Source organism: Mustela nigripes, chromosome 18 (assembly GCF_022355385.1).
Source record: "Mustela nigripes isolate SB6536 chromosome 18, MUSNIG.SB6536, whole genome shotgun sequence".
Lineage (NCBI taxonomy): Eukaryota > Metazoa > Chordata > Mammalia > Carnivora > Mustelidae > Mustela > Mustela nigripes.
Genome location: NC_081574.1, coordinates 35,232,656 through 35,245,122, shown reverse-complemented (window position 1 = coordinate 35,245,122; position 12,467 = coordinate 35,232,656). Strand labels below are relative to the sequence as shown.

At 35.2% G+C, this 12,467-nt stretch overlaps 1 protein-coding gene across 1 annotated transcript in view; it reads right to left on the bottom strand.

Annotated features, from left to right (window-relative positions):
* ADAM2 (ADAM metallopeptidase domain 2) overlaps window positions 1–12,467 on the bottom strand; it is a 170,542-nt gene that overhangs the window by 20,262 nt on the left and 137,813 nt on the right. Inside the window, exon 15 of the mRNA XM_059384218.1 lies at window positions 10,410–10,593. Coding sequence (XP_059240201.1) covers window positions 10,410–10,593 — 184 coding nt within the window. The remainder of the gene's footprint in view (window positions 1–10,409; window positions 10,594–12,467) is intronic.

Here is a 12,467-nt window from a genome sequence, read left to right as displayed (position 1 = left end):
AAAGTCTGTAACAATACAGGCCTACCTCAAGAAGCAAGAAAAATATCAAATGAACAACCTAACCTTACACCTAAGAGAGCTAAAGAAAGAAAGAGAAAAAAAAAAAAAAAAAAAAACTCCAAACCAGTAGAAGGAAGAAAACAAAGATTAGAGCAGAAGAAAAAACAAAATGAAATGGGAACTAAAAGAACAATAGAACAGATCAGTGAAACCAGGAGCTGATTCTTTGGAAATATCAACAAAATTGATAAAATTTTATCCAGACTCAGAAAAAAAAAAATGAGGACTCAAATAAAGGAAATCAGAAATTAAAGAAGAGAAATAACAACTGACATCATGGAAAGACAACTATTTATGAGAATAGTGTGAAAAATTATTGCCAAAAAATTGGATGACATAAAAGAAATAGGTAAATTCCCATAAACATATAATTTCCCAAAACTCAATCAGGAAGAAATAGAAAACTTGAACAGATGGATAACCAATGAAATTGAATCAGTAATTAAAAAAACAAGCAAAAAAAAAAAAATACCCTTCCAACAAACAAAAGTTCAGGACCAGGGACACCTGGGTTACTCCTTTGGGTAAGTGCCTGCCTTTGGCTCAGGTCATGATCTTAGGGTCCTGGGATTGAGTCCTACTTCAGGCTCCCTGCTCAGCAGAGAGTCTGCGTCTTCCTTTCCATCTGCCCCTATCCCACTTGTTGTTGTTTTTTTCTCTCTCTCTCTCTCTCAAATAAATAAATAAAACTTTTTAAAAATGTTCAGGACTGGGGCGTCTGGGTGGCTCAGTGGGTTAAAGCCTCCGCCTTCAGCTCAGGTCATGATCCCAGGGTCCTGGGATCGAGCCCCGCTTCGGGGCTCTCTGCTCAGTGGGGAGCCTACTCCCCCCCCCCCTCTGCCTGCCTCTCTGCCTACTTGTGATCTCTGTCTGTCAAATAAATAAAATAAAATCTTTAAAAAAAATGTTCAGGACTAGATGACTTCACAGAGGAAGTCATCTACCAAACATTTAAAGAAAAGTTAATACTTATTCTCCTCAAACTATTTCAAAGAAAAAAAAAATAGAAGAGGAAGGAAACTTTCAAATTCATTCTGTGAGGTCAGCATTACCCTGATAACCAAACCAGATAAAGACACTACAAAAGAAAGAGAGAGAAGAAAGAACTAAAACTACAGGTCAATATCTCTGATGAACATAGCTGCAAAAATCTTCAATAAACAAACAAACAAACAAACAAAATTCCTCAACAAAATGTTAGCAAACTGAATCTGACAATATATTTTAAAAGACCATTCACCACAATCAAGTGGGATTTATTCCCAGAAAGTAAGAATTGCTCAATATTCACAACTCAGTCAATGTGAAAATGTAAGTCAATGTAAAAGAAAGTATAAAAATCGTATGATTACTTCAATAGATGTAGAAAAGCATTTGACATAGTACAAAATCCATTCATAATAAAAAACCCAGCAAAGTAGGTTTAGAGAAACATGCCTCAACATAACAAAGTCTATATATGAAAAACACACAGCTAATATCATCCTTAATAGGGAAAAACTAGCAGCTTTTCCCCCCAAGACTCAAGCAAAAACAAAAATACCCAATCTCACTACTTTTATTCAACATAGTACTGGAAGTCCTAGCCACAGAAATCAGACAACAAAAAAAATTAAAATTAATTAGGAAGAGGTAAAACTTTTATTATCTTCATATGACATAATACTATATATAGAAAACTGTAAAGAATTCACCAAAGGGACCCCTGGGTGGCTCAGTTGGTTGGACGACTGCCTTCGGCTCAGGTCATGATCCCGGAGTCCTGGGATCGAGTCCCACATCAGGCTCCCAGCTCCGCGGGGAGTCTGCTTCTCCCTCTGACTTTCTCCTTGCTCCTGCTCTCTCTCACTGTCTCTCTCTCAAATAAATAAATAAAATTTTTTAAAAAAAAGAATTCACCAAAAAAACTATCAGAACTGATAAATGAATTCAGTAAGGTCACAGGATACAAAATTAATATACAGAAATCCATTGTATTCCTATACACAAATAATGAAGTAACAGAAAGGGAAATTAAGAAACTAATACATTTACAATTACATCAGAAATAATAGAATACCTTGGAATAAAGTTAACCAAGAAGATTAAAGATTGTATTCTGAAAACTATAAAACATTGATGAAAGAAATTGAAGATTACACAAATAGATATTCTAGCTCATGAACTGGAAAAACAAATATAGTTAAAATGTTCATACTATCTGAAGCAGTCTACAGGTTAATGCAATCCCTATCAAAACACCAACAAAATGTAGGTTGCCTGTGTGACTCAGCTGGCTAAGCAACCAACTCTTGATTTTGGCTCAGATCTCTGGTCATGAGATTGAGCCCCGAGGTCAGGCTCTGCACTGAGTGTGGAGCCTGCTTAAGAGTTCTCTTTCCTTCTTCCTTTATTCCTCCCTTCTCATTCTCTCTCTCTCTCTCTAAAGAAAAATACCAATGGCATTTTTCACAGAACTAGAATAATACTAAAATTTGTATGGAACCATAAATGACCCCAAATATCCAAAGAAACCTTGAAAAGCAAAATTATAACCTCTGGAGATTTTGATTCCTTAGGTCTGAGATGGTGCCTGGGAATCTGTTTTTGTGAGTGGAGCTTCAGGTGATTCTTAAGGATCAAACAAGTTTGGGAATATTGGTGTGGTAGTTAACCGCAGGGCTTTGGAAGCAGATGGACCTTGGTTCTAGTCACATTTCATTTAATTGCCAGCTGTGTGTTTTGGAGCACATAAATAGCCTCCTTAAGTTTGATCTTCCTCTAATATCAGTATTTACCTCTTAGAATTGTTGATAGTAAAAAAAAAAAAAAAAAAGAATTGTTGATAGTTAAAGGAAATAGCCTATTTATACAGTGGGGCCCATAATAAATATGCAACAAACACTATCTATTATAATTATGTTCTATTTAACAATAATTAGAATATTTTTGAGCATTTATGGCTAATGATGAAGACTTATTCTTTGCCCTCTAGGTGGAGAAGAGATTTTATACTAAAGGTAGTAAGTTATATCAAGGGGCACTGGCTGGCTCTGTGGGTAAATCATATGACTCTTGACCTTGGGGGTCCTGAGTTCAAGCCCACATTGGGTATAGAGTTTAAAAAAGCTATATCATCAAGTAAGTTAAGAGCCTTTTTTTTTTTTTAAGAAAATAAATCACATAGGTGGAATATGCTAGAATTGAGTTATAGGGTGAGTGAGTGGGATGGAGTCGTGTACTTTAATCATCTTAAAAGGTTACTTCAAGTTGACCTGGCAATTGTGTGAATACAAGAATTAATTCTGGGGAAAAATTAGAAGTTTGCTTCAATAGTACTGGTGATTTAATAGTAATTCAGGTTTAATAAAAATGGGAATCCATATCTCAAAACAAAATGTAGATGCTTAAAATATATCTGAGAGGTACCTGGTATCTCAGTTGGTTAAGTATCTGCCTTCTGCTCAGGTCACAATCCCAGGATCCTGGGATTGAGTCCTGCATTGGGCTCCCTTTTCAGAGGGAGTCTGCTTCTCCCTCTACCTTTCCATCCTGCTCCTGGTCTTTCTTTCTCTCTCTCTCTCTCTCTCTCTCTCGCACTCAAATAAATAAATAAAATCTTTTAAAAAATACATCTGAAAGATGTTCTGTTTAACTCCTACAGTCTAGGTAAATAAAGAAAAAATGTTCATATTAAATATTTTCTGTACAGTCCACTAAAAAGAAGTAAAACAAGAATAAAACTGGAGCTCTCACAATTCCAGATTTCAAAATATATCACAAAGCTGTAGTGATCAAAAGAGAATGGCACTTGCACAAAAATAGACACAGAGATCAATGGAACAGAGAGCCCAGAAATAAACCCATGATTATATGGTCAATTAATCTTCAACAAAGGATGCAGGAATATGCAATGGGAAAAAAAAGTATATTCAACAACTGCTGTTAGAACTGAACAGTTGCATGCAAAAAGACAAAAAATGGCATCCATAAAAGATTAGTACAGAAATAGATAAAGAACTTATATAATTCAATACCACGAAAACAAATAATCCTATTAGAGAATTTGCAGAAAACATGAACATTTATTCAAAGAAGACATTCAGGTGGTCAAGAGAAACACTAAAAGATTTTCAACATCACCCATCATCAGAGAAATGCAAATCAAAACCACAATGAGATATCACCTCAGATGTGTCAGAAACAGGGAGCACAGAAACACAAGAAACAGGGGCGCCTGAGTGACTCAGTGGGTTAAACCTCTGACTTTGGCTCAGGTCATGATCTCAGGGTCGTGGGCTTGAGCACCACATCAGGCTTTCTGCTCAGCAGGGAGACTGCTTCCCCCCCCCCCCCACTTGTCTCCCTGCCTACTTGTGATCTCTCTCTCTCTCTGTCAAATAATAAATAAAATCATTTTTAAAAACTCAAGAAACAAGTATCTATGAGGATGTGAAGAAAAAGGAATGCTTGTGCACTGGTGGCAGGAATGCAAACTAACAGAGCCACCATGGAAAATAGTATGGAGTTTCCTCAAAAAATTAAAACTAGAACTACCATATTATTCAGCAATTTCACTACTGGATATTTACTCAAAGAATACAAAAGCACTAATTCGAAAAGATGTATGTCCCCTATGTTTATTGCAGCATTATTTACAATAGCCAAATCTTAGAAAGAGCCCAAATGTCCATCAATGGATGAATGGATAATGAATATGTGGTATATTTATATACTAGAATATCAGCCATAAAAAGAACAAAATCATGTCATTTGCAAAAACATGGATTAGAGAGTATGATGCTGAGTATATAAGTCAGTCAGAGAAAGACAATACCATATGGTTTCACCATAAGTGGAATACCATAAGTGGAATTTAAGAAACAACAACAAAAAAGGCAAACTGAAAAAATAGACTCAACTATAGAGAAAAGACTGATGGGTTATCAGAGGTGGATGGATGAAATTGGTAAATAAAACACACACACACACACACACACACACATACACAGTGAGAGACAGACAGAGAGAGAGAGCTAACATAACACTCAATGATGAGTTAAAATTTTTTCTTTAAGATCTGGAACAAAACAAAGATGACTGTTTTCATGACTTCTGTTCAACTTGGGAGTGGAAATTCTATCTAGAACAATAAAAAGAAATAAAAGTATCCCAGTTGGGAAGAAAAGAGCATAATCATCTTTTTCCAAATAACATTATCATATTTGTAGAAAACCATAAATACTACACACAGAGAGACACACAATATTAGAACTAATAAAGAAGTTCAGCAAAGTTTCAGGATACAAAATCAAGACATAAAAATTGGATGCATTTCTACACACAAAGGGTAAACTTTCTGAAAAGGAAATGAAATTATCAGTTCCATTTATAATATCAACAAGCATAAAATACTTAGGAATAAACTTAATCAAGGATATAAAAGACATACACTGAAAACTACAAAACTCTGATGAAAATTATTAAAGACACAAGTGGAAATGTATTCCATATTCAATAATTGGAAGACTTGTATGGTTAGGGTGTCAATACTACTTACTTAAAGTGAAATGCAGATTCAAAGCAATCCTTATAAAAATCCCTTGGGTTTTTGTTTATCTGTGTTTCAGAAATAGGAAAACTCATTCTAAAAATTATTATAGGGGCGCCTGGGTGGCTCAGTGGGTTAAGCCGCTGCCTTCGGCTCAGGTCATGATCTCAGGGTCCTGGGATCGAGTCCCGCATCGGGCTCTCTGCTCAGCAGGGAGCCTGCTTCCCTCTCTCTCTCTGCCTGCCTCTCCGACTACTTGTGATTTCTCTCTGTCAAATAATAAATAAAATCTTTAAAAAAATAAAAAATAAAAAATAAAAAAAATAAATAAATAAAAATTATTATAGCATCAAAGGACCACAAATAGTTAAAAAGATCATTCAAATTTAATAAAAAGTTGTGTAATCAATAAAATGTAGTACTGACAAAGACAGCCATATAGACCAATAGAAAGGAATTAAGAGTCCAGACATAAAGTCTTGGCTATATGGTCAAATGACTTTCAGTAAGGCTGCCACAGAAATTCAATGGGGCAAAAATTAGTCTATTTAATAAGTGATGCTGGAAAAACTGGATGTCCACATAAAAAATAAATGAACGAGGACCTTTACCCTACACCATAAATAAAACTAACTATAAATGTATTCTAGGCCCAAACATCAGTACTAAAACTATAAAACTCCTCAAAAAATACTGGGGAAAATTTCACGATATTGGGTTTAGCAATGATATCTTGAATATGGCACAAAAAGCACAGGCAAAAAGAAAAAAAATAGATAAATTGGATTTCATCTAAATTAAAAACTTTTGTGTATTAAATCACACTATCAACTGTTAAAAGAATCCCATGGATTGGGAGAAAATATTTTCAAATCATATATCTGATTAAGATTAATATTTAGAAAATAAAAAGAATTACTAAAACTCTCAAAATTCAATTTTTTTTAAATGAGGAAAGATTGGGAATAAACATTTCTCTAAGAAGATATGCAAATATCCAATATATAGAGAGATGCTCAACATCACTAACCATTAATGAATAAAAATGATAATGAAGTACTACTTCATACTTATTAAAATGGCTATTATAAAAAACTGAAAAGAACAAATGTTGGTGAGAATGTAAAGTCATTGCAACCCTTGTGCATTGGTGGCAGAAATGTAAAGTAGCAGAAAATGGTTTGGGAGTTCCTCAAAAGTTAAACAGAATTGTCATATGATCCAGAAATTCCTTTAGGTCTATAATCAAAACAAAACAATATAAACAAAACAATCAAAATCTGAACAGAGATTTGTACACCAAAAGAGGTAGAAACCTTTTTTACAACAGTCAAAAATGAAACAAACCAAATATCCATTTATATATAAAAGGATAAGCAACATATGCTCTAAACATGCAATGGAATATTATTCAGACTTAAAAAGGAATGAAATTTTGATAAAGCAACAAAACGGATGATTTTGAAAACATTATGTCAGGTAAAATAAATCAGACTCAAAAGGATAAATAGTGTATGATTCTACTTGGATTAGGTACCTAGAATATGCAAATTTATAAAGATAGAAAGTAGAATAGTGGTTATCAGGGCTGTGGGGAAGGCTCATTGGAGTGTTATAGTTTAACGTTTACAGAGTTTCAGTTTATAATGATAAAAATTTTCTGGAGATGAATAGTAATGGTAGTTGCACAACAATGTGAATGGACTTGTGCTCCTGAACTGCACACTTGAAAATGATTAAGGGGGTAAATTTTAAGCTATGCATGTTTTACCACAAAAAGTAGTACGTATTTTATATTTGGTGTTTTAAAAACTAAGATAGGAAATACAGTCACTAAACTCATATTGTGAGAACAGTATATACTGGTATTTATAGCAAACAAGGGCATCCTAAAAGACAATATACGATTTGTTAATATATGGGGAATATACAGTCTAAACAAATTGAATTATTCTCCATGGTTGAAAGGGCGGTGGGAAAGCAGAATATTTATTTAATACACACTATAATGTGATTAAATGTAAATAAAATGCAAGATAAGTCAAATTAATGTAGACAGAAAAAAATTGAAATTCATTTATTATAATAAAAAAAGCAATTTGGGGAGGAGGGGCAAGATGGTGGAGAAGTAGGAGACCCTATTTCAACTGGTCCCCTAAAGTGAGCTGAATATCTACCAGAACTCTCTGAACACCCATGAAATCAGCCTGATGTAAGATTATACACTTCTGGATCTCTATGGAGACAAAAGACATCAGTGGAGAGGTAAATTGGAGTGGGAACACTCCGACTGATATTGGAGGATAAACTGAAGGGGGAGGGAGCCACCAGAAGTGACCCATTGGAAAGTAATACACCAATACAAAAGTGCCCTGTGATTGGGGACCAGAATTAACTTTTGTTAATTAGCCAGTGTATGGCTAAAAGCACTCAAAAAGAACAAAAGATCTTAAGGGGAAACTGGTGGGATCAGGTGGTCACAGGCAGGGGCCTAAGATCACATTCCCAGGACGGTCACTGCCAGTGATCACCCATGCCAGAGAGAAACACCCATGCAGAACCTCAAGTCCGTGGTCCCTGAGCCAGGGGTTTCCCGCTGCTTGCACCACTGCTCAGGCTGGGCGGACTCCTGCCCCCACCTTAGACAGCATGGTGTGGACGCCAGACTGCGGTCTCTAGGATCACAGCCGCAGGGTCTGAACACTCCCAGCCTGTGCCAGAGAGAACCCTGAATGATCTCTGGTTGGGATCCCACTGTGACAGCCTTCTGTGACATGTATGACCCCTGGACTGGGAGTACCTGGCGTGGCCTGGATTCCAGACAGCAGTCCCTGCAAAGGCAGCCACCAGAAGCAGGCTCCCCAGACCCACTGGACGGTGGCTGGGGTGTGCACCACCTGTGGGAGGTTGCGTTGTTCAGAGGAGTTTGCAGAGGGGGAGTCTGTGTGTTCTGGATCACCAAGTGAGGAACAGTCTGAAGCTTCTCTTCGAGGTGGAGATCTGGGTGCAAATTCTTTCTTTGCTCTGACCCTCTGAAAAGCCACAAAAATCCACCAAAAAACAAAAAAAACCCACAGAACAAAAGCCTGAAAAATCAGTTTCCACAGAGCCCAGTCCCTTGATAACCTGCAGGAGGACTCAACCCAAGCAAGATTGTCGGAAGAACAATGCAGCAGGCCCCCCCACAGAAGACAAGCCAAAAGAATGAGAGGACAGCCACCACAGGGTCCCCATAAAACTATAAAACCCCAATATCATTGAAAAACAACATATTAAGCTCCCAGTATTGTATATTTCATAAATACAACTTTTTTTAAATTCGTTCTCACAATTCTTATTCTCTTAATTTTTTTAGCCTACTTGCAATTACAACTAGAGGTTTAATACAACGTATTCCATAATAAATCCAATATAAATCTTACTTTGGGAGTTCATTTTGACTGGGTTTTCTCTCTTTTCTTTTTCTCTTTCGCTTTTTTCATTTTTCTTTCTTTTTGGTGGTGACTTCTAATTGCTCTGAAAATTTCCAGGGTGCCCTTGCCTGGATTGTGGTTGATATATACAGCAATACATCCCTCGACCACCTCTCACCAAAATGACTAGGAGAAGGAATATCCAACAGAGGAAAAATTCAGAGACTGTGCCCTCTGCCACAGAACTACTGGATATGGACATAAACAATAAGTCAGAAAGGGAATTCAAGGTAACAGTTATCCAGGCAATGGCTAGATTGGGAAAAAACATTAGTGACAACATAGAATCTCTAAGGGCAGAAGTGAAGGCTGACCTGGAAGAAGTTAAAAATGCTATCAATGAGATCCAATCTAATCTAAATACTCTAACAGCTAGGGTAACCAAGGCAGAAGATAGAATTAGTGATCTAGAAGACCAATGGATAGATAAGAAGGATCAGGAGGAGGCCTGGAACAAACAGTTTAGAAGCCACAAGAGCAGAATTTGGGAAATAAATGATGCCATGAAACATTCCAGTTTCAAAATTATTGGGATCCCTGAGCGAGTGGAGAAAGAAAGAAGACTAGAAGATATAGTTGAACAAATTCTGGATGAAAGTTTCCCCAGTTTGGGGAAGGGAACAAGTGTTTGTGTCCTAGAGGCAAAAGGAACCCCCCAAGATCAATGACTCTAGAAAGACCTCCAGACACTTGATTGTGAAATTCATGAATAATTTTAGACAAGAAGTCCTAAGGGCAGCCAGGGGGAAGAGATTCCTTACATACAGAGGAAGGTCCATCAGAATAATGTCAGAACTGTCCATAGTACCTGGCAAGCCAGAAAGGGCTGGCAAGACATATTCAGGACACTAAATGAGAAGAATATGCAGTCAAGAATACTTTATCCAGCAAGGTTGACATTCAAAATGGATATAGACATAAAGATCTTCCAAGACTGGCTAAGTTTAAAAGAGTTTGTGACCACCACTCTGGCACTACAAGAAATACTAAGGGGGAGCTCTATAAAAGAAGACAGAACCCAAGAGTAACATAGAATATAGAACAGAAATTTCTAGAGACAATCTATAGAAAAAGGATTTCACAGGCAATATATTCAACAAATATACATAATTTCCATGAAAAATATATGAAATAGCCAATAAAATATTTATAGAAAAATAATCTGTGTGTGAATGAAAATTTAAATTTTTTTCTTATTTTTAAAGTTTCTTTTTTTATTTTTGAAATCAAATGTGCAATTAAATTATGAGAAAAATTTTAAACATATATTTGAAAATAGACTTTAAAATGTTAGGAATAAAATAAAGTAAATATTAGGAATTCATTTGGGAACAAAGGCCACATACCTTATTAACACCACAAATAGTTCCTTCTTTTACCCACATCATTTCACCATTACTAACACCATCTGGAAAATCCAAAGCAACACAGAGGAATCCATTTATATTGGCATAAATAGTAGTGGCATTTGGAATTTTTACTATTTCTTCATTTTTATGTAGACATATTAATTTTCCACACAGCAAATCCCTAAAATTTATGAATAATTGAAATCATTAGACTTTAACAAAAAGATATTGTAATATCATTTATAAAGCAAAAATATTTAAGTAAAGCATTTAAGGCGTGCAAAAAGATGCATGCAATTAATTATAAAATAACAGAAAAAGTATAAATATCTTGACTGCATTGTTAAAAATAACAATTTAATAATTTTTAACTACTTCACAGTTCACCTGATCACTTTCTTGGTAACAATTCCATCACTCTTTTTTTTTTTTTTTCAATTTTTAAGGATAAGCAATTCCAAACTTACTCCATTTTTAAAAATTGATAAAGTTAATCTAATTACCAGCCTCATTGAATTTTCTTTTCCCTGTTCAAACATAGCACCTACTCTCAGAATTATGGGTTCCAAATAAACAAGAATGTGAGATTCACATTCAAAAAGCATTATATAATAAATACTAAAATAAAACCATGAAAGATATCACAGAAAAAGTGATATTGTAATGAGAATATAAAAAAGTATTAAAAGCAAAAGAGCAATAATAAAATTTAAGATAGACTTTCCAAGAAAAATAATGACCAAAAGATTACTGAATGGAAGATTCATAAAAGAAACAAATTGTCTTCCCACTCTATATGCAGAGAAAATATCTTTCAAAATGAAACATGGCATTTTCAGACAATAATTAAGAAAATTTATCACCAGCAGTCCTGAACTAAAGAAAATATAAACCAAGTTCTTCACACTGAAAGAAACTTAATCTAAGTGGAAGTTTTGCAGAAGTACAAAATGTATATAATTTTATCAGATTGAGGAAGTCTCTTTTTAGTCCTAGTTAGACAACAGTATTTATCATAGCTCATTGCTAGATTTTGTGATAATTTAGACACAAAACCAAAAACATTGTGCTGATAAATGTAAATGAGAAGGCTATAAGAGAAAGGGAGAAGATATATTTAAATCATCTACCCCAAAAACAAATATAAAACTGGTCAAATTTGTCAAAACTACCACTTCAAGGCTATAAAATCTGATCAAAACAAAAAAAAAAAAGTGGAAATCATTTATGAAAAGCTGCCATAAAATCAAGAATAGTGGGAGGTATGATCTTTTTTGCTGAGTCTGCTCCTAAGTCCTCTCCCAGTTGATGCTGCTATTTACCAGGGCATGGGTGGCCATGAAAACCTTTAAATTAAATGTCAGAGGAGTGGTTCTAGTTTGGTGAAGAGAACAAACAACAACAACAACAACAAACACCTATCAACGCTTTGAATGAAAGTAGCCAATAAGGTCAGAAAAGAATGTAAAACCAGTAGCACCATGAGCCCAAGATTGAGGTCCCAATTAGGGTTAATGACAGATCAGACAGAAATTAAAGGCATGATCCTGGAAACAATAGTTCCATAAAGGGTGGTGATAAACTCTCCTCATATCACATCCCTAGCTGACAGGGAGGCTGCATTTCATGTGCCAGAGGGACCTGAGAAGTACTGATGAGAAGTAACACCAGTGGGAACTTTAAATTTGCCTAAAATGTAAATGTGCTCCCCAATTACAAAGTAAAGCCCAAAGCCACATGATTCTAGTGATAAATTCTATGAAATGAACAAAGAAAACATAATTCTGCACAAATATTAACAGAAAGTGAAAAATCAATGTAAAACACCACATTAATAAAAGAAAGGAAAAGAACCATATGCCCATTTCAATAGATGCAGAAAAAAAAATTTCAACAAACTACAACATCCATTCATGATAAAAACCCACAACAAAATAGGGATAGAGGGAACATACCTCAATATAATCAAGGTCATTTATGAAAAACCCACAGTTAATAAAATCCTCAATGGGGAAAAACTAAGACCTTTTCTTTTCTACAGTCAGGAACAAAACA